This window comes from Arvicola amphibius, chromosome 12 (assembly GCF_903992535.2).
Source record: "Arvicola amphibius chromosome 12, mArvAmp1.2, whole genome shotgun sequence".
Taxonomy (NCBI): Eukaryota; Metazoa; Chordata; class Mammalia; order Rodentia; family Cricetidae; genus Arvicola; species Arvicola amphibius.
In genome coordinates, this window is record NC_052058.2 from 29,120,253 (window position 1) to 29,140,113 (window position 19,861).

At 42.6% G+C, this 19,861-nt stretch overlaps 1 protein-coding gene across 1 annotated transcript; it reads right to left on the minus strand.

Moving 5' to 3' along the window:
* Positions 1-2,399: 2,399 nt before the first annotated feature.
* Asb14 (ankyrin repeat and SOCS box containing 14) lies at positions 2,400-19,203 on the minus strand. The gene is made up of 10 exons (XM_038350090.1): positions 19,067-19,203; positions 18,824-18,878; position 15,920; positions 14,889-15,020; positions 14,642-14,800; positions 11,159-11,404; positions 6,212-6,383; positions 5,363-5,906; positions 3,209-3,362; positions 2,400-2,578 (listed from the first exon to the last, which is right to left on the minus strand). Exons 1-10 carry the CDS (start codon positions 19,186-19,188, stop codon positions 2,400-2,402), a joined length of 1,764 nt encoding a protein of 587 aa, XP_038206018.1. The 5' UTR covers positions 19,189-19,203.
* Between the last annotated feature and the right edge of the window lie 658 nt (positions 19,204-19,861).

Genomic DNA, 19,861 nt, shown 5'->3' on the forward strand with positions numbered 1-19,861 from the left:
AATACACAGTTTTAGAACTGGTTATATTTCAGTTACTTGAAATTTGTACTAGCTTCTAAGACAAGCCTAGTCGCCTATGATGACTTTGAATTCGAGGTCCTCCCCCTTTACCCCCTGAATAGTTTGGATTATAGGCATGTGCTACTGCATTTGGATGAGTTTTTGGTTTTTATTTTTAATTACCTTACAATTCTAGCCATGTGTTGAGAAACTATGTTCAAATTCTTTGTTTTGTTTTTTTTTTTTTTTTTTTTTTTTGTTGTTGTTTTCCTGAGACAGTCTCCTATAGCCAAAGCATCCTTGAATTTACCGTGTAGCCATGGATGACCTTGAATTCTTGATTCTCTGCCTCTATCTCCCAAGAGCTGGGATTACAGACGTATACCACCATTCCTGGTTTCAGAACTACTTTAAAATTTATCTTTGCCAATTTCACACATGTATATATTTTAATTATATTTACCCCCCATCACCACCTCTTATCCCCCTTCCATTCCTGCTGAACCTCCTTTTCCTCTTAATAAGTTGCCCTCATGCAAGTATGAAGACAGGTCAGTACAAATGTAACAAGTAAATAACCTGCTGGAGTTTGAACCACGTCCCAGGGTTACACCACTGAGGAAAGTGACTCTCCATTCCCTCAACAGCTGTTAGTTACCAGTAGCTCACGAGCCCTCTCTGATCTGTGATGGGTTTGTTTGTTTGCTTTATTCATTTAGAGAGAGAAGTGTGTGTGCATTTGTGTGTCATGGTGTGTATGAAGATCTGAGTACAATTTGCTGGAGTTGATTTTCTACCACTGGATTCTGGGGGTCAGATTCTGGTTATCAGGCTAATGTGGGGAGCATTTTTCCCCTCGGGCACCACAGTGGAACACTGGTGTGCTCCGTCTTGTGCAGATAGCCACAGTTTCTGTGAGCTCATGTGTCACAAGGACCATGTCAAGTACAGTGTTTCATAGCAACCCTGCCCATCCTCTCTCTCTGACTTGTGTGTGTGTTTCCTATCTTTTAAAATTTTATTTACTTTTTACATACCAATCCCAGGGTCCCCTCTCTTTTTTCCTGCTCTCCACCCTCCCAGTCCGCTCCTCAGAGAAGGGTAAGGTGTCCCCTGGGAGGCCAACTAAGTCTGTCCCATCACCTCATTGAGGCAGGACCATGTGTGTCTCATCTCCACCGCCCCCCCCCCGTGCCTAGGCTGAGCAAGGTGTCTCTCTATAGAGAATGGGCTCCCCAAAGTCAGTTCATGCACTAGAGTTAGATCCTGGACCCACTGCCAGTGTCCCATACACTGCCCAAGCCACACCATTGTCTCCTGTATTCAGGGGGCCTAGTTTGGTCCTCTGTCTCTGACCTGTAACAGGATTTCTGCCCCTTCTTCTGCTGTGTCTTTTGAGCCCCAGAGGGGGATATTATGAATGTTTTGTTTAAGGCCGAGCACTCAACAGTTATTTTATTCTTAGCATTTTCATCAGTTATGAGTCTTTACCTTACTTGACGCCTACCAGAAAAAGAAACCTCTCTGACCAAGGCTGAGACTAATTTAAGAATCTAATGTGTTTAAGAGGCACTTTGAGAACATGTTCATTTAGCAAAACAGCAGCAGGATTCTTCCTAGGGCTTATGACCTCTGCAGCCTGGGGCTTTAAAAACAACCATACACCTCCCCAAAAGCAGCCCAGGTTTATAGTACGAGGCTTGAATGAATACCTTCTTGTGGAGTGAGTCTCAAATCCAATCAGAGAGCAATTTGGTAGCTCAGGGGTACATGTTGCCTGGCAGTTCAGTACTGTCCCTAACATAGAGTCCCGACTGGGTAAGACAGTGATAGTTCCATACCCCGCCCCCAGATGCCTTCATAGAAGCTCCAGCTCTAGGAAAACTAGCCAGCAAGAAGGAAACTTCCGCTTCGTTTCTTAATATCTTTGTGTCCTGCAACAGAGTGCGTGATGTCTTCAGCAACATCATCTCACCATTAAGTCATAGTGGGCAGTCAGGAGCAAGAACAATAACCTGTATTGTCTGAGATACTTCTGAATCTCTGAACAGCTCACAGAGAAGAGTACCACACAGAATGGCTTTTTTTTTTTTTAGATTTATTTATTATGTATACAACATTCTGCCTCGATGTATGCCCGCACTCCAGAGGAGGGCGCCAGGTCTCAGTACAGATGGTTGTGAGCCACCATGTGGTTGCTGGGAATTGAACTCAGGACCTCCGGAAGAGCAGCCAGTGCTCTTAAACTCTGAGCCACCTCTCCAGCCCCCAGAATGGCTTTTTAAATGATGTAGACTACACTGAAGTTTTAATTACTGAGCAAAGAGAAAGTCATTTAAAACAAGTAAATTGTGAAGAAAATGCTGCAGATTATACCTTTTTCCTCCAGAATAGGTCCGCTACCAGGTTCCTGTAAAACTCTTTTGTCCGTAAAGGTCATATTCTTTATAAAGGATGTAAGCTTTTAGACGGTTGGGCAATGGAAGAAATGACATGAAAACAGGGCAACGCAGACGCAACCGTCCCATACACTTCCGGATCTTGAGGCGGCACAAGTGTTTTAGAGAACGAGGGTTTGCTAAAACAGAAAGAATCACTTTGTTTTTTGGTGACTGAGGGCTTAGTTGGCAAATGTGTTTGATATCTGTGTTAACAGCGTTGGTTGGCCATACTGTCTGTAGGGCAACAGCTCTTCAGTTCCACTGCTGTCTTCTGCAGTGCCAGAAGCACGTCAGTTGTGAGTCTGACTTGGTGAGACTCCCAGATATTTCAAGTACTTAAATATCAGCTCCCCCATCCTGTCTCTTGGAATTGGCTAAAAGCTCAAAGATCACCCCAGGAGAAGCAAGATATAAGAAAGTCTTATTTTGACCCAAGCAAGAGAATTCATTTGGGGGGAAGCATCATTTTATATGCTACAGGGTTAGAATGTAGTTTTCCCTCTTTCTATTGCCAGTTCATAACTTCTAATTCTTGGGTGTGTATTGTTCCCCATAGCCATAGGTTAAATGGATTGGGGAAAAAGTGTTATCTGTCAATAAAGTAAGTAATTAGATTTCATTTGATGGGAAAGATCACACATTATGAATAGCAAAATTAAAGGCTAGTATTTTTCTATTCTTTTTATGTCAACCTTTTAACCAGAAGAATGTCTAAAATAAAATAGATAAGTGTTTTGGTAAGAATTTTCCATAAGAAAGATACTTACTCAAGATCAAATGTATTTCTGGCCAGAGCTTCTGTTTTTCAAGCACAGCTTTCAATTTTGAGCAGATTTGCACTTGATCAACATAATCAAGCATCACACGGACAACTTTTCCAGAGAGATGCTGTAGCCATGACAAAGTTATGACTTCGCAGAACTGAGAGGAGAACAAGCAGAAAGCAAGTAAAAGAGCGCTGAGCATCTGCGGTTTGGCGGCGTAATGAAAAGAGCACTAAACTCAGTTCGTGAGCTCACCTGACCTCAGTGTGGCCCTGGAGCCTCACAAAGCAATGAGGTTTGGCAGGAAGTTACCTGTGATTGCTTCTTGGCTGTCTGCAATAAAGATGGCCTTGTAACTGACAGTTCTAGCCATCAGATGTGAGTGGGTAGCTGCCTAGATATCCTTAAAGTAAGACACATGCAGCCTTCTGGCTAGTTGGAATGTGGGTGTGTATTTCTCCTGTTAAACACAACACTGTCTAGTTTGGAAGATAACTTAGTTCTGGATCTTGTAGGAGAAAAGAATGAGACACTTGGGTTATTTTTAAAAGACATTTAGCATGAGTGCATGCTCATGCATGTGCATGTATTGAGGTCAGAGGACAATGTTCTGGAGTTGGTTTCTTCTTCCACTGTGTGGGCTCTAGGGATCAAACTCAGGTCATCAGGTTGGTGTTAAGCACCTTTAGTCGAGCCATCTTGCTAATCCTACTTTTTTTCTTTGGATAGACTTTACTATGCTGCTCAGGCTGACCTCAAGTCATGTCTCCTGAGCAGCTGGGACTGCACGCGCACGCCCAGTTGTCATTTCACTAAAGCTTTTCTGGTTTTGCATTTTCTGTTATCTATAACCTAAATCCGATCCTGATGCTGTTTCTGTCTTTAAATAATGTATGTGCCCTTAGACAAGATGCTCAAATGAGAAAGTTATAATGCATGTGCTGCTCAGAAATAATACCAGATGGTGTATGCCTAAATGCCCAATCAGGCCAGGCGGTGGTGGCGCACGCCTTTAATCCCAGCACTCGGGAGGCAGAGGCAGGCGGATCTCTGTGAGTTCGAGACCAGCCTGGTCTACAAGAGCTAGTTCCAGGACAGGCTCTAAAGCTGCAGAGAAACCCTGTCTCGAAAAACCAAAAAAAATAAAAAAAATAAATGCCCAATCAGTGTACAAAGTAACTCATACACTTATTCCCTGAAACACCACCTTTTCCTTCATCAAACTGTTTCAAAGTCTTTCATTCACCATCTTATTTGTTTTCATTTTTTTTTTTTTTGAGAGGGGGCATGTTTTGAGACAGGGTTTTTCTGTGTAACCTTGGCTGTCCTGAAACTCACTGTGTAGGCCCGGCTGGCCTCGAACTCATATGGAATCACCTGCCTCTGCCTCCCAAGTGCTGGGATTAAAGGTGTGCACTACCACCGCCCAACCCTTGTTTTCAAATTTTGATAATATAAGTTCAGGTGTATAGAACATCCACTGTGTACAAAGCACAGACCTAAAAGGCAACAAAATGAACAAGAACTGATGTTTATATATTTCTGAGGGGTTCAAAATAGTTAAAATGATAATTCTAAGTAAATGCTTTAAAAGAAATATCCACAGTAAGAGAATTGATTGAGGGAGGGAACTGTTAGGGTGGATAAGGAAGGGCCTGTGGGAGAGGACACTTGAAATAAGACCAGAAAAGTGAAAGGAGCCATTTGAAAGCCCTGGATAAAGTTGGTGAAGAAAATAACAGAGGAGCAATGGCAAAACCAAGAGACTGATGTGTGATTCTTTTCATCAGAAAGATGGCAAAAGGAAATGGGCTCATCAAATTTGAGAGCTAAAGAAACACAGTGATTATAGGTATGTGGAACTTGGAAACATTTTAGCTAAATAAATCAAAGAAAAAGTAGCTAGAGTACAAGATCTTTAAAACCTTGCTCTTGTGTTGAACTTTTGAAACACCTCACATTTCTGACTAAAGTCACTTTCTCCTCGGAGTTATTTTTCTACTTCTTACATCTTCCCGCTGTGGGTTTATCTTATGATGTAGCACACTAGAGTCTTCCCAGCAGGAGCTTCCCCAAGGGCGTATTGTATCTATTGTTACAGTTCCAAGACTAGAGACAATAACTGTTTACCAAATGCCACAAGTGCTGTGGACTTACCATAGTATCTTTAATAACTGTAGGTGTCCAGCCTTCAAAAGTACAAAAATGATGAACTCTGTCCCCGTGAGGACAATCAAAACATCGCTCTGTGTCATACCCATAATTCAATAGCATCCTGAGCATGACTTCGTCTTTCAATGAGTATTGCAGTGCTGATGGGAAATGCAAAGGGTTAACTCTGCAGAAGTAGTTGACGTTGGCCCCATGCCTCAGTAGTAGGCTTATGAGCTCATGGTTGCCCATCCTGAGAGCTATCTGTAGGCAGTTGACTGGGTCTTGATTGGGTAGAGCGCCAGCATTCAGAAGCAGTTTAACTGAAGAGAGGTCACCATTTGAAACAGCAAAATACAAGGCTGACTTCCTTTGATCATCATAATGTTTACGAATTCTCTGATCTAGCATGAAATTCACATCAAATCCAGCCTGAATGAGAATTTCCAGGCATCGGGGGTGTGCCCCAGCTGCTGCACAGTGAACTGGGCTGATCCCACTCCTCTTGATGGCAGCAATATCCGTAACTGGAACCAACATCTTTAGAGCTCTGGGAAAAAAATTTCAAATGCACTTCAGGTTGTTACAATGCAGAGTTAACCTATTTATGAGACTGTTAGCCCTACATTGAATGATATATGTTAACCAGATGGTATTTAGAACCCCTACCAAAAGTGTTAATTTCTTCAAGAAACTCAGATGTCAAGTAAAATTTAGTGGAACTACTGTTAAGGGAAAACTCTGAATTAGCCAGATCACCTGAGGCCCAAGGTTTCCCATGTTTCCCAAGCAGTTCTTTAAAGAAATTTGGTTATTACTATTTCCTGTTTTTTACAATTACAGAATTGAACTTACAATAAGTGGCCTTTGTCAGCTGCCACATGTATGGGCAGGTGGCCTGAGCTTTTAGGAATGTTGGCGTCAGCTCCATACTCTAGCAAGAGAGTCACAGAGTCTGGATTTCCTCCTCTAACGGCTTCAAGTAAAATGGAGGAAGAATCAGAGGCCTGACTGTGAACATCAGCTCCTAGAAAGAGGAGAATTCTCATTAGGTAAAGATTCTTTTCCACTATTGCTTAAACAATCTTAATATACCATCACCTCCACAGAGAAGCAGCTTCGCAGTTAAGAGCAATTGTTGCTCTTCCAGAGGACCAGTCTTTGGTTCCCAGCATCCACAAGGACAACCATCGGGAACTCCAGTTCCAGGGGGTTTGATGTCCTCTTCTTACCTCTGTGGGCACTATACATGCATGTGTTGCACATACATACATGCAGACAAACTCTAATACACTTAAATATAAAAATTTTAAAAACAATCAGCACTTGTTATAGTAATACACTAAGAACTGAAGACATAAAATATGTGCTTCCTTTTCCCACACGCTGTATAAACTAGTTGGGGAAGAAAACCATGGGATAAGTAGTTCAGTTGACTTTCAGAGTTGTTTAATAGATTGTTTGGCACTTGAAGTCCAGTAGGAATACTTGGTAAAAGGTAGCTTTCTTTCTAGACTGGCTTATAAAAGTCACCCTAACCCATAACATGCTTATATGCAGAGTGGCGTAAGCGGCTGGCTATATTTCTATGTCATCTAATGTTTTGATGACAAGCGGCATTAGTTATTTTTCAAATGATTACAGACTTCATAGTAAAAGACCCTAATTCTTCTTAGTTAAAGTTGAGGGCTGTCGATAGCTACAGAGGTAAGTGTATCCACACTTCGTCGAGTATGTAGGTTAAGTGTCCTCTAAAAGATCTAGGTCAGGGACTGGGAGGGGAGCTGGGAGCTGAAGAAAAGAAAGATGTCTGAGTCGATGCTAGAAGTCTCAATAAAGCTGAGCACATTCTGAGCATATTTGGAGCTCAATAAAAAGAATGTGCCTTTAATTTAGAATAGACTCCTTCATCACAAGGGCTGTACAAGAACCTCATTCCTAGAATGCAGTAAGTAATCTAATAACCATTTCTGAATGTTCACTATGTCCTGGTTCCTTTATATGTATAAAAATTTCTAAACTTGGGGCTGGAGAGATAGTGTAGTGATTAAAAGTACTTATTGCTCTTCCAGAAGACCTGAATTGAGTTTCCAACACCCAGGTTGGGTGATTCACAACCATCTTTAACTCCAGTTGTAGGGGTTCAATGGTCTCTTCTAGCCTTCTTGGACAGAGGGGGGGGAGGGGGAGAGGGAGAGAGAGAGTGAGAGAGGTAATTAAACAAAATATTGGACAAGAGTGATGATACACACCTCTAATTCCAGTACTGGAAGGCAAAGGCAGGTGGATCTCTGAGTTTGAGACCAGCCTGGTCTACATGGTGAGCTCCAGGACAGCCAGGGCTGCATAGAGAGGCCCAGTCACAAAATAGATTTAAAAAAATCTTATGGAATATCTAAACTTCACAATGAACCTCAGAAGTAGGTTCTGATATCCTCATTTAAAGGTAAAAAAATTCAGGCTTTCTGAGTTTAAGTTCCCCAAAGACACAGAGCTAGTAGACAAGCAAGGTGATTAAGATGAGAAAGTGGAAATTTTGATTGGTATTATTTATAAAGTAATAAAAAGAGGAAAAAACAGAACAACAACAACAAAAATTTGTGTGCACATCTCCATACCCAAGCTTACTTCTATGAGACCATGTTGCTACTGCGCTGCACAGGATGGTAAAGTATGATTTAGAGTCAGATATGACTTCAAATGCTGGCTCACTGGCTAGCAAATGATGGCTAATCTAAAGGGTTAAAAAAATTTTAAATTTGTTCTCTTTTCTCCATTTCTATATTTAAATCACTGATCTAAACAAAGGTTTACTCTTAGTCTAGAGATGTGGTTTATTTGAGTTCCTTTGAAGAATGCAAAAGACTGGTTTAAACCCTAGCAATACACACACACACACACACACACACACACACACACACGGAGGGAGGGAGGGAGGGAGGGAGGGAGGGAGGGAGGGAGAGAGAGAGAGAGAGAGAATCTTAAAGATGAAAGAAGATCTGGTATTTACTTTTTGTTATTCTAGCGAATAACATCTAACAATGTCTTTTAGATCACATATGTCAGGCATCATGCTAAAATTTAATAGGCATTTGATGGAAATCTGCTTCCTGTATAGAAAAGAAGTAAGTGTACAAAGGACAGAACTTTTCTTCAATATAGGGGACTCTGCCATCTAGAATATTGCAGACTGGGACTACCTATTACTAAAAACTAAAACTTCTGGATATAAGGAAAATAAAAAAGATACTTATACTGTTGGGACTTCATATACTGCTTCATTGGACACATTAATGATGATCTCAATAATCTATAAGTTTTCTGAGCCAAAGGTTCCTGCTAATCATCCCAGAATCTAAAATGGCCATCACTATAATTCAGTGTTGCAGTAAGGGAGTGGGTGTCCTGGAAGAAGTGTTGCAGCGGGTACTGCCTTTGATTCTCCTTCCTCAAGTGCAGGCTGAGGATGATATCTGCCTCACATATTTAAAGGACTCTGCATGGCACACAGCCTGCTAAATGCCTGTGGGACAGACAGTGCTCTGTAACATGAATTGTCCTCCCTGCCCCAGGAGTATGGCTGTTCAAGCAGAGGCTAGGACTCAAAGCAAAGCGGTCAGAAGGAATTTGCTCTTATCTTAGCAACTTGGTGACAAATTGCCTCAGTTTTGCCCTTGAGGGTGTGGAGGGAGAGAAACAGGGAGGGGATAAGCTAGCTAGCTAGATGATAGATAGATAGATAGATACACAGTAATATTAGTAGAATATTCCTTCACACTGTGTGAAGATACTTCACTGTGATTGATTTAATAAAAAGCTAAGCAGCCAATAGCTAGGCAGGATTTTTAGTGTAGTGAGAATGCTGGGAAGAAGGAGGGCAGAGTTGCTAGGAGTTGCCAGCCAGAGATGGAGGAAGCAGGAAAGCAGCATGAGCTGTGCAGAGTAAAGGTGGTAAGTCCATGAGGCAGAAAGTGAGTTAATAGAAATAGGTTAGTTTAAGTTGTAAGAGCTAGCTAGAAACAAGCCTAAACTATCAGCTGTGCTTTCATAATTAATAAGTCTCCGAGTAGTTTGGGAGATGGCTGGCAGGACAGAAAAAGTCTACCCATTCTAGTTGTAGTGGTTCAAGTAAAATGCTGCAGGTCCCCGAGGGGCGCAGAGGCAGAAATGCTGCAGGTCCCCGGAACCAGGGCCACGAAGGCAGCTGCATCCCAGGCAGGGAGCCCCCAAGTGTCCCGCGGGCCATGAGGGCCAGCAAGTCCTAGGCAAAGAGCTGCATGGTGGGTGAGAGACCAAGATGGGGTAGGCACACCATGTAGAGAAAGTGGGTATTTATTTAGTGGGTTATGGAGGGGTAAGGGAAAAGGGGAGAGGTGGGGAAGAACAGAGAGAGAGGCAGAGAGAAAAAGAGAGAGAAACAAAAGTTGGGGGAAGGGGAGAAGAGAGAGAGGCAGAAGCTGCGGGGTGGTGGGGAGGAAAGGAAGGACTCAGACTGGAAGCAGAGGAAGATCTGCCTGCCTAGTGGTGGATGGAGGGGAGTGGGCAGGGTTTGTCTCTTAAAGGGACAGGACAGACCATTACAGTAGTGTTTTTTTAAAAAATAATTTACTTATATTTTGTGTGCATTGGTGTTTTGCCTGCATGTTAGTCTGTGTGAGGGTGTTGGATCTCCTGGTACTGGAGTTACAAACAATTGTGAGCTGCCATGTGGGTGCTGGGAATTGAATGCTGATCCTCTGGAAGAGCAGCCAGTGCTCTTAACCACTGAGCCATCTCTCCAGCCTTGGTTAGTAGTGTTTTATATCAATGAGATATCTGTTTTTGTTTTGTTTTGTAAGCTGTGAGTAGGTACTGGATATTTATGTGGTTGAGACAAAGTTGAGAGTGAAGGAGAAGGAGGATTGTTGCAGAGACTTTGTAGAAAAGAACAACTAATGCAAAAGTAAAACTCTCTTAGCATGATGAGGGAGTACTGGGCAAAAGTCATCTGCAGCCTCAGAATTTGTAAAATTGTGTCACAAGAAATTCATTCCCGGGGCTGGAGAGATGGCTCAGAGGTTAAGAGCACTGACTGCTCTTCCAGAGGTCCTGAGTTCAATTCCCAGCAACCACATGGTGGCTCACAACCATCTGTAATGAGATCTGGTGCCCTCTTCTGGCATGCGAGCACACATGGAGGCAGAACACTGTGTACATAATAAATAAATAAATCTTAAAAAAAAAAGAAATTCATTCTCCATGTTCAGGCTTTTCTCTTTGGACAGGGTCTCATTGCATAACCTTGACTTGGCTGTCCTGGAACTTGCTCTGTAGACCAGGTTGGCCTTGCACTCTCAGAGATCCACCTGCCTCTGCCTCCTGAGTGCTGGGATCAAAGGTGAGTACCACCACCGCCCAGCTGAGTTCAGGCTTTTAACAGTCAAGATTCACATACAATTTTCTCAAACACTGGTCTTTATAAAAATGTTAACATGTATTATTTTGAAATACCCCATCAGGAGGAACTCTTAGGGAACCAGGAGAGATGGCTCTGTGGTTAAGAGCACTGGCTGCTCTTCCAGAGGACCTGGGTTCAATTCCCAGAACCCGCATGGCAGCTCACCACTGTTTTAATTCCAGTTTCCAGGCATCTGACTCCCTCTTCTGGCCTCTGTGGACTTTGCATTCATGTGGTAAATTTAAATAAGTATTAAAATATTAAACACAAATAAATAGATCTTTAAAAACAAGCACTAAACCCTTCCAACCAAACCCAGCCCTGGCTCTTAGTCCTCTTGTAATCAGTCACTAAGCAAATCTTGCCTTTCTGCAGTAATAGTTCCATGATTTCAGTATGTCCGCCTTGAGCAGCAAGGGCAAGAGGAGTAAATCCATAGGAGCTCCGTGCATCTGGGTGTGCCCCGGAAGTCAGCATCAGCTTTACCATGTCCCAGTTGCCTAGCTTGGCAGCTTCATGGAGAGCTGTCCTTTTGTTGGCACATTGCAGATTGACATCTGCTCCATGGCTGATCAGCAAGGTAGCCATGTCGTAGGAGTCTTTCAGAACAGCTGGGAAATTGTGAGGTAGACATTATAAGAGAGGCTTAAGATAAGTGGCCTATCAGCTAGTGCCCTTCAGTTTCTTAAGGACTTCCCCCTCCTCCCATGCTTCAGCATTCTGTTTAGTGTTATGCCCAAATCTGTGCAAATCCCGCAAGCCAACAAGGAGACTGAGTCCCATATGTAAAAGCAAAGAGCCTTTATTTTAACCAAGTTTGCAAACTTGCTCTTTCCACCTGTCCAACGTATTGGAATAACCGGAGAGCCCCGAGCTCATTTAGAATTGGGTTTTTATAGTGGTAAAGGTGGGGGTTAGGGGTCTCTGAGGTTCAGGACCGCTGATGGACTGACATTTGTCTAGGGATGTCCTGGTGAGGTGTGCTGGCAGGTGATCGTATCTACAGTAGTTGGAATGTCTGACTTTTCCTTTGAATGGTCTGCTCTTGGGTGGTGCTAGGGTGGTCTCAGTTTGTGGTTTTCTCTGCAACCAGGTATTGCCTCAGGGTAAACTACTGAGACTCAGGCCTCTTCTTTTTTTTTTTTTTTTAAATATATTTATTTATTTATTATGTGTACAATATTCTTTCTGTGTGTACATCTGCAGGCCAGAAGAGGGCACCAGACCCCATTACAGATGGTTGTGAGCCACCATGTGGTTGCTGGGAATTGAACTCAGGACCTTAGGAAGAGCAGGCAATGCTCTTAACCACTGAGCCATCTCTCCAGCCCCTCAGGCCTCTTCTTAAATTTATTGATGGCTGAGTTCTACTCTGGCGGGTGATAATGGTTGGAAGTAAAGAACTTCCTTTGGGTGATCTGTTCATATTTAGCTTATCATGGCTGGCCCCCACACTGTAAATAACCTCTCATCCATGTTTCTTTAAGCAACCCTAATTAAACTAACTGGATCATCAAAAACAAGGACATGAAGGGGGAGAGGTAGTGGCTGAAAAGAGGAAGGAGATTGGAGGGACAGGAGAGGGTAGTGTGGGAATAAACATTACAGAAATACATTGTACACACAGATGAAAGTGTCATGATGAAGGTGTATGCCTAAGTGCTAATGTAGGACCCAGGGCAGCTTGGTACACGCCTGCCAAGACAGGCTCTGTAGAGACCAACTGGAAAGTAGGCCTGAGTCTCAGTAGTTTACCCTAAGGCAATACCTGGTTCCAAGAAAGATCACAAACTGACCATCCAGTCACTGCCCAGGAACAGACCATCCAAAGGAAACTCCTAACATTCCAGCAATTGTAGATAGGATCACTTGACGTCCCTTAGGCCAGCACATACCCATCCCCTTTTCACCAGGGCATCCATAGACATGTCAGCCAATCAGGGGTCCGGAACCTTAGAAATACCCACCCCAACTGTGCTCAGGGCTCTCCAATCCTGCCAATACAGTGGACACACAGAATTTGAGTTCAAACTTGAGTAAGAATAAAGGCTTTTAGCTTTTACATACGAACTCAGTCTCCTTCTTGGTTTTTGGGGGACTCTGTGGATCTGGGCGTAACAGCTAAGTGAGTGTACAAACCAACCCCTCCTTGTGTTTACCACCTAAAAATACATCACAGTTTGTCACTTTGAAGAAATGTTAATGAAACCCAGTATAATGTGTAAATAATGTATGCTTTTTTTAAAGAATGAAAGAAAAGAAGGGCCTGTTATTATAATCCGTTGGCCTGGTCTGTCACCTGAGGACCCTGTCCCTTCAAGAGACAAGTCCCACCCACTCCCAACCACCCCCTTCTGCCTCCTCTCCAGCCTGTTCTTTCTCTTCCTGTCCCTCTTCGGAAGAGGTAACTACTGCCTCTTTCCCACTTCAGTTTCTCCCCTTACCCTCTTCCCCTTTCCTCTCCATAACCCATTAAATAAACTCTATACCCCAACCCTCTCTTCTGCATGGCATATCTGTCCGTCTCTCATCTGCTGTGGTCTCCCACCTGCCAAGGGGGTTCGCCACTGCCACACCAAGGCCTTGGGTGGCTCGCTGCTTCCCTGCCATAGGACAGCTGCCCCTCATGGGACCAGTTCTCCCCCCTCCCCACCGTGTGTTTATAAACTATAACACCAGTGAGATGGTCCAATGGGCAAAGGCACTTGCTGTAACATCTGATAACCTGTGTTTCATCCCTGGGCCACACATGATGGAAGGAGAGAACCAATTTCTGCAAGTTTTTGCATTGTAACCTCTATACAACTGCCCATACACGATGAGTAAATGAATGTAAAACTATTATGAAAGGGAAAGAAAACACATGTTCATCTATAAATCAATTAAGTGGACAGAAATGCTAAGGCAAGGTGACATCATTGTCTACTAAAATTACTCCTTCACCCATGACAGGGTGGTGGCAACAACTTTTATTTACATGTTAATTCTATTTTTGGAATTGTTTATGAAAAACATCTTTAATAAAAGTGAATTCTATATTTTTAATGAGAGTCTAAATTCTTAGTACAGTCCTAAAATGTCTGCAGCTGCTTAACAGGAGAACCCTAACAGCAACTGAAGCCACCTCAGCAAATAAATGGATAACTAAAATGTGATTTCCATCCTATATAGGAGAAAGGCTCTGCCCTGGGAAAGAGAGTTTGGACGTTCCCAAAGTTACAGTGCTCACTGATGTTCTTTCTGATGAAACTGATCATGGAGTTGCAACAACCAAATCATAGTACCGGCCTAGAGTCACAGCACCACAAACACAACATGAATAAATGAAAGGCAAAAATCCAGAGAGGAAGATAGCTGCCCACCATCACTGTGAAAGGCTTCAGAGTTTAATGTGTGTTTGCCTTTATGTGACTATTATCACTCCAGACACCCACAGTTTTGAGGGTGTGGGGCTGACCCGCACTCCTGTGGTGTAGTGCTCTGTAGCTTATGCATGGCCTTCTCAGAAAGACTCAGCCCCAGGAGACAACATAGGGGTGCTGGGAAGAATTACTTTTGTGCTGGGTTTAAAAAGCCAGCCATTATTATTCTTTGTCTTTCCCAACTATCTTTCTTCTTCCTCAGAGGATTTTTCTTTTTTAAGTTTTGTTTCTTGGGATTTGGTTTCAAAATCCATGCTAGTTTTCAGTTCACTGTGTGAGCTAAAAGCTGAGAATAGTTAGTTACAAGTGGAAGTCACTAGCTGTGTACAAGCTACAAAACAGGTTTCTCTGTCCAGCAGGGACCGAATGGACAGTGTGGGTGTGGAGGAGACCTAGACCCTTCTTTAAAGACGAGCTGCTCTTTACCTGTAAATAGAGGAGAATTGCCTTCAAGATTCTTAGCATTTGGGTTGCAGCCATTGAGAAGTAGAAAATGGGCATTTTCTAGGAGGCTACTGCTGACAGCCAAAAAAAGTGGTGTTTCTCCATTGTGGGTGGTTTGTTCCCACATACTGGGTTTGGAAGCTGAAATAAATCCATCACACCGCACAGGTTAAGATGCAGAAATAAACTTATTCTTCAGAAGCATCAAGGGGAGCGAAAAAGAGTTTACCATTCAGGGTTATTTCTAAGATGTTCCTATTTAACTGCACTGCCGCCATATGCAGAGGAAGCCAACCTTCCCCATTGGCTTCATCAAATGCAGAATGGTACTTGGTTAGGTGTGCCAGTGCATCTTCCTTACCTGGTAACAAGGAAAACAAAACAGATTCTTATTTGGCACACACGGGAACCCATGCTGCTTCTGGAATCTACACCAAAGCTGGTGTGAAGGAGTGGAATCCAAGCACCATCTTCAGTGACAGGCAAGTTTAAATGTCATGAGACCAACATTGAGGCCTTGTAACCAGCAGTCCTCACATCCAGACCCAGGAACACCCCCAGCTCTGTCTGCACAGGAGTTCTGGCATTCTTTGATAAGTTATGCTGAAGTATTTTATCCCAGAAAAGGCCACTTCAGATTCTGGGTCGTTCAAATGCCTTGTCTATAGGAGAATAGTAAAAAACCAGAGACAGATACTGGGGTTCAACCCGAAGATCAGAAAAGCAAAGCAGCCAGCCACTAGAGAGCTCTTACATCTTTGAAATCTTCAGACTGAAATAGGAGTGAGTTTCTGTCTCATTCTGCCTTATATTCCTCTCTAGTGCTGTGATTAAAGGCATGTACCACCACAGCCCAGCCTCGATGGCTAACTAGTATGGTTGCTGGGATTAAAGGTGTGTGTCACCGCTGTCTGGCCTGTGTGGTTGACTACTGTGCCTGCTTTGTGCGGACCTTCAGGCAAGCCTTATTTATTAAAACACAATTAATATACCAATATATTTCCCCTTTTTGTCTAAAAAATAAATAATATGAGAAACTATATATAGTAAGTTGGAATGGGACTAATGGAACATGCGACCAAACCGGACTCTCTGAATGTGGCCGACGGTGGAGGCTGACTGAGAAACCAAGGACAATGGCGATGGGTTTGGATTCTATGGCGTGGATGGGCTCTGTGTGGGCCTTGTCAGCTTGGTTAATCACCTTCCTGGACCTGGGGGGAGTTGGGAGGACCTTGGACTTAACATAGAGTAGGGAACCCTGATGGCTCCTTGGCCTGGAGAGGGAGGGAGTGGGGGTATGGGTGGAGGGGAGGGGAGGGAAGGGGAAGAGGAGGGGAGGAGATGGAAATTTTTAATAAAAAAATAAACCATGAAAAAGAAAAAGAAAAAAAATATATACAGGCAATAAATACATCAACAATATCTAGTCCACTTGCATTTGACAAATTCTGAGAAAATATTCCATATCTATACTATCTTGGTGAGTCCAAAGTCTTGTACCTAAATTACTTTCTATTATAACTTGCTTTCTGCATCTGGTAAATGGGGAAAACTATAACTATCTAGTCTTCAACTCCCTCAGAGACCCAAGAAGGAAATAATATTAACCAAGTAAGCAGGAAGTATGAGCAAGTGACTTCCAAAAAAATGTGAGAAATGACAGAAACAGCTGGTAGCCTGGACAGTCATCCAAAGTTCCTCTGCAATGTTGGGGCATCCATCTCCTACAGGATCCATCCATATCCTGTAGGCCTAGCACATCTGACAGACTTTTCTGTGAAGTAGGATATTCTGAGGGGTTGTCCCTCTTTGTCTTGACAATGTTTGACAGTCACTCTTTTGTGTCCTGCCTGTCTAATTAGGACAGCATACTGTTGAGGCAAGGGCACTTTCTTGACCAGTGGCTCACATTGAACACAATGAAAGTAAACTCCATGTGGAGTTTCTTCAATGCCCATCATCTTCTCCAAAGTAGATGGGTACTGCCAGGAGCAGACATGTCTCATTGTCATAAAAAAAAGAACCTATGTTATTAAACCATCTTAAATGGCATATTCTATAGATCTCTGAAGTGTTTGAAGGTGACCTGTTTATCTAAAATATATTTTTGTTTGACCTTGAAAACATACCTAATGTGACCACAAGTTTGATTATAATAGGTAATTCACTACTAACCTGCATTTTCTTATTATTCTAAACAGCAGTAATAATGTTCAAGGACTGAAAATTTACATTACATTGTTAAATGAGCTGTATAGATATAATACACTGACTAAGAGTAGAAATGTACATACAGTATGTTATAACAAAATTAAGTTCAAATTTGTATCAACGTACAAAATTTGTATACAATATACAAAAGATGAATGCATGCCATATGAGACTATTGCTTCCTTTAATCTTCTTTTTTTGTTTTTTTTTTTTTTGAGACAGGGTTTCCCTGTAGTTTCTAGAGCCTGTCCTGGAACTAGCTCTTGTAGACCAGGCTGGCCTCGAACTCAGAGATCCGCCTGCCTCTGCCTCCCGAGTGCTGGGTCCTTTAATCTTCTTAAATCTGATATTATTAGCACAGGAGTCTAGCTAGCTATAACAGAGCCACTGCCATTTGGCAATTCCTGTAAGGTTACTGGCTATATTAAGGTTAGTTCTATGAAAATTTTAAGCCGTTTCTTACTGTTCTTATAATGCAATGCTGAAACTGGCTCTCCATTAAATTCCTCTATCTGGATTTGAACATCTCTGTGACCTGTTCTATTTTATTTTTCTAAGGTCTGTATCTTAGCACTCAGATTATCTAACTTTTTTCTTTAGTGATAAGACAAAAATGATAAAGCTGATAATGTTTACAACTGAAATTACATAAATCCCATATAAATTAGATATCTTCTCATTTATTTGTTCCATTTTCAAACTGTCTAGAGTATTATCATACAGAGACCCAAATCCCTCCATTGTAATTATTTTTTTCCATTTTTAATGTGGGAATAATCTCTCTCTTTTAACTAACTAACTAACTAACTAGCTAGCTAACTAACTAACTAACTAACTCTTCCCTTTAAGAATTCTCAATTGTCTTACCAAATCTGCTAACGATGTTGATGAAGATGTGGGGTTTATCGCTTCTGTGTAGAACAGTAAAAGCCGGACTGAATTTCAAGTTACCTAGTTTGGCATCAGCCTGAAAAGGGCGTTCAGGGAGAGGGGCAACTCATGGTGGGGGGAGAGAGAGAGAGAAAGAGAGAGAGAGAGAGGGGGGGGGGGGGTGAGAAGGGGGGGAGGGGGGGTGGAGAGGGGAGTTGGTTATGAGGGGCAGGTAGAGAGAGCCGGAGATGAGATCGCGCGCTAGCCGAGCTACGACTAGATAGAGAGACGAGATCGACGTCTAGGAGAGAGCGATGAGAGAAGAGCTTGGCTCTCTGAAAAAGGACACGGGATTATTTCGAAAGCAATGTGTGGCAGATAAAGGTGTTGCGGGGCTGCCTGAAGGGCCAGGAACCAGCGACCATTCCAGGGCTGGTGAGTCCTGTGACTTTTGGAGCCCAAATTTTTCTGGAGTTTGTGTGGCAATTGGAGACTTTCAGAGAGGCTACAACAGGAAAATTCCAAACTTGCTCAGAGGCTCGGGGAAAAATAGAATAGAAAGCCTAGCCAGGTGGGGCAGGAGCCCCAGGTGCAGCTCTGGCCTGAACTGGTGGCTTTTTTGTGAATTCATAATCCAAATGTTGGGCACTAAATGTAGCATGAATAATAAAAGCCCACAGACAGATATGGGGGTTCAACTTGAAGATCAGAAAAGCAAAAGCAGTCAAGCGGCTGGAGAGTTTTTACCTCTTTGATATCTTCATACGGAAAGAGAAATGAGTTCCTGTCTCATCCTGCCTTATATTCCTCTCTAGTGCTGGGATTGAAGGCCTGCGCCACCACCATCCAGCCTCTGTGGCTAACTGGTGTGGCTGCTGGGATTAAAGGTTATGCCACCACTGCCTGGCCTGCATGGCTGTCTAGTGTGGCTGCTTTGCACTGACCTTCAGGCAAGCCTTATTTATATAACACAAATAATATGCCACTATAAGACTGTTTCCAGACTTTTGGAGCACGGAAGGAACACTGCCACCACTGTACCTCAGCACACATTGAAGGAGAATAGGAAGAGTACTTAACTGTCTCTATTGCTTCAACTATCTTCTTATGATCAGCACTCGAAATGGAATGGGACCTGCACAGAAAAAAAATATGTAGTTAGAAATATAATGTTTCTGATGGAAGCCCAAAAGAAAAGGCAAAAGCTTTTACTTGGGGCTGAATTCCTATACGAGGCAACCATGAAACCTAGCAGACCACTTGCCATGAGGGTGGGCATGCAGCCTAGTGTTAGAACTGCTTCTCTAACATGCACAACGTTACCTCTTGTCTCCTGATGTGTGCTGAGTTACTACTGGCTTGTAAATATCCAGCAAGCTCTGCTGAATGATGAGCTGGGTGTCAAAGTCGGCATCTGTGCCCTCATCACTGTTGGAGTTATCCATGTGGGACTCGGAGAGGTTCAGTTTCGACTCAGAATGAATTAAAATACTTTTCTAGTTGTGAAAAGATTCCCAACTGCTTAAAAATAGGAATGACATCTAGAAAACTAGAAAGTTTATAGAATTGATAAATGAAGAAAATGCACATTTTTGAAAACAAATATTCATTAAAAATTTTCCCATGAAATTAAAAGTTTTCTGGACTGCCATAGATTTGATATAAATTAGAAGTTTCTATAAATAGACATTTTTTGTTTGTTTGTTTTTCAAGACAGGATTTCTCAGACAGGATTTCTCAGTGTAACAGCCCTAGTTGTCCTAGAACTCACTCTGTAGACCAACCAAAAGAAAATGGCCAGTAAATATCTAAAGCAGTATTCAACATCAACCTCCTTAGCCATTAGGGAAATACAAATTAAAACTGTTTTGGAGATGGCTCAGTTCATACACAAACATGAAGACCTAAGTTTGCATCCCAGCACCCATGGGAAAGGAGGGTGTAGCAGCACAGACTTCTAAGACTAGCACTGAGGGGACAGGGTTACACATAGGTAGATTTCTGGAACTTCCTAGTCAGTCAGTTTAGACAATTGGTGAGCACAGGGTTTAGTGAAAGGCCTGGTGCCAAAACATAAGGTGGAGTAGATCTCTGCAGTCTCCAAAACAACACAGGCTG

Coding starts and splice junctions, on each gene's coding strand:
- Asb14 (XM_038350090.1), bottom strand. CDS start 19,188: ATGGATAACTCCAACAGTGATGAGGGCACAGATGCCGACTTTGACACC. Junction 3,363..5,362: donor CAGTTATTAAAGATACTATG/GTAAGTCCACAG, acceptor TTCTCCTCTCAG/TTCTGCGAAGTCATAACTTT. Junction 2,579..3,208: donor AGAAATACATTTGATCTTGA/GTAAGTATCTTT, acceptor TTTCTGTTTTAG/CAAACCCTCGTTCTCTAAAA.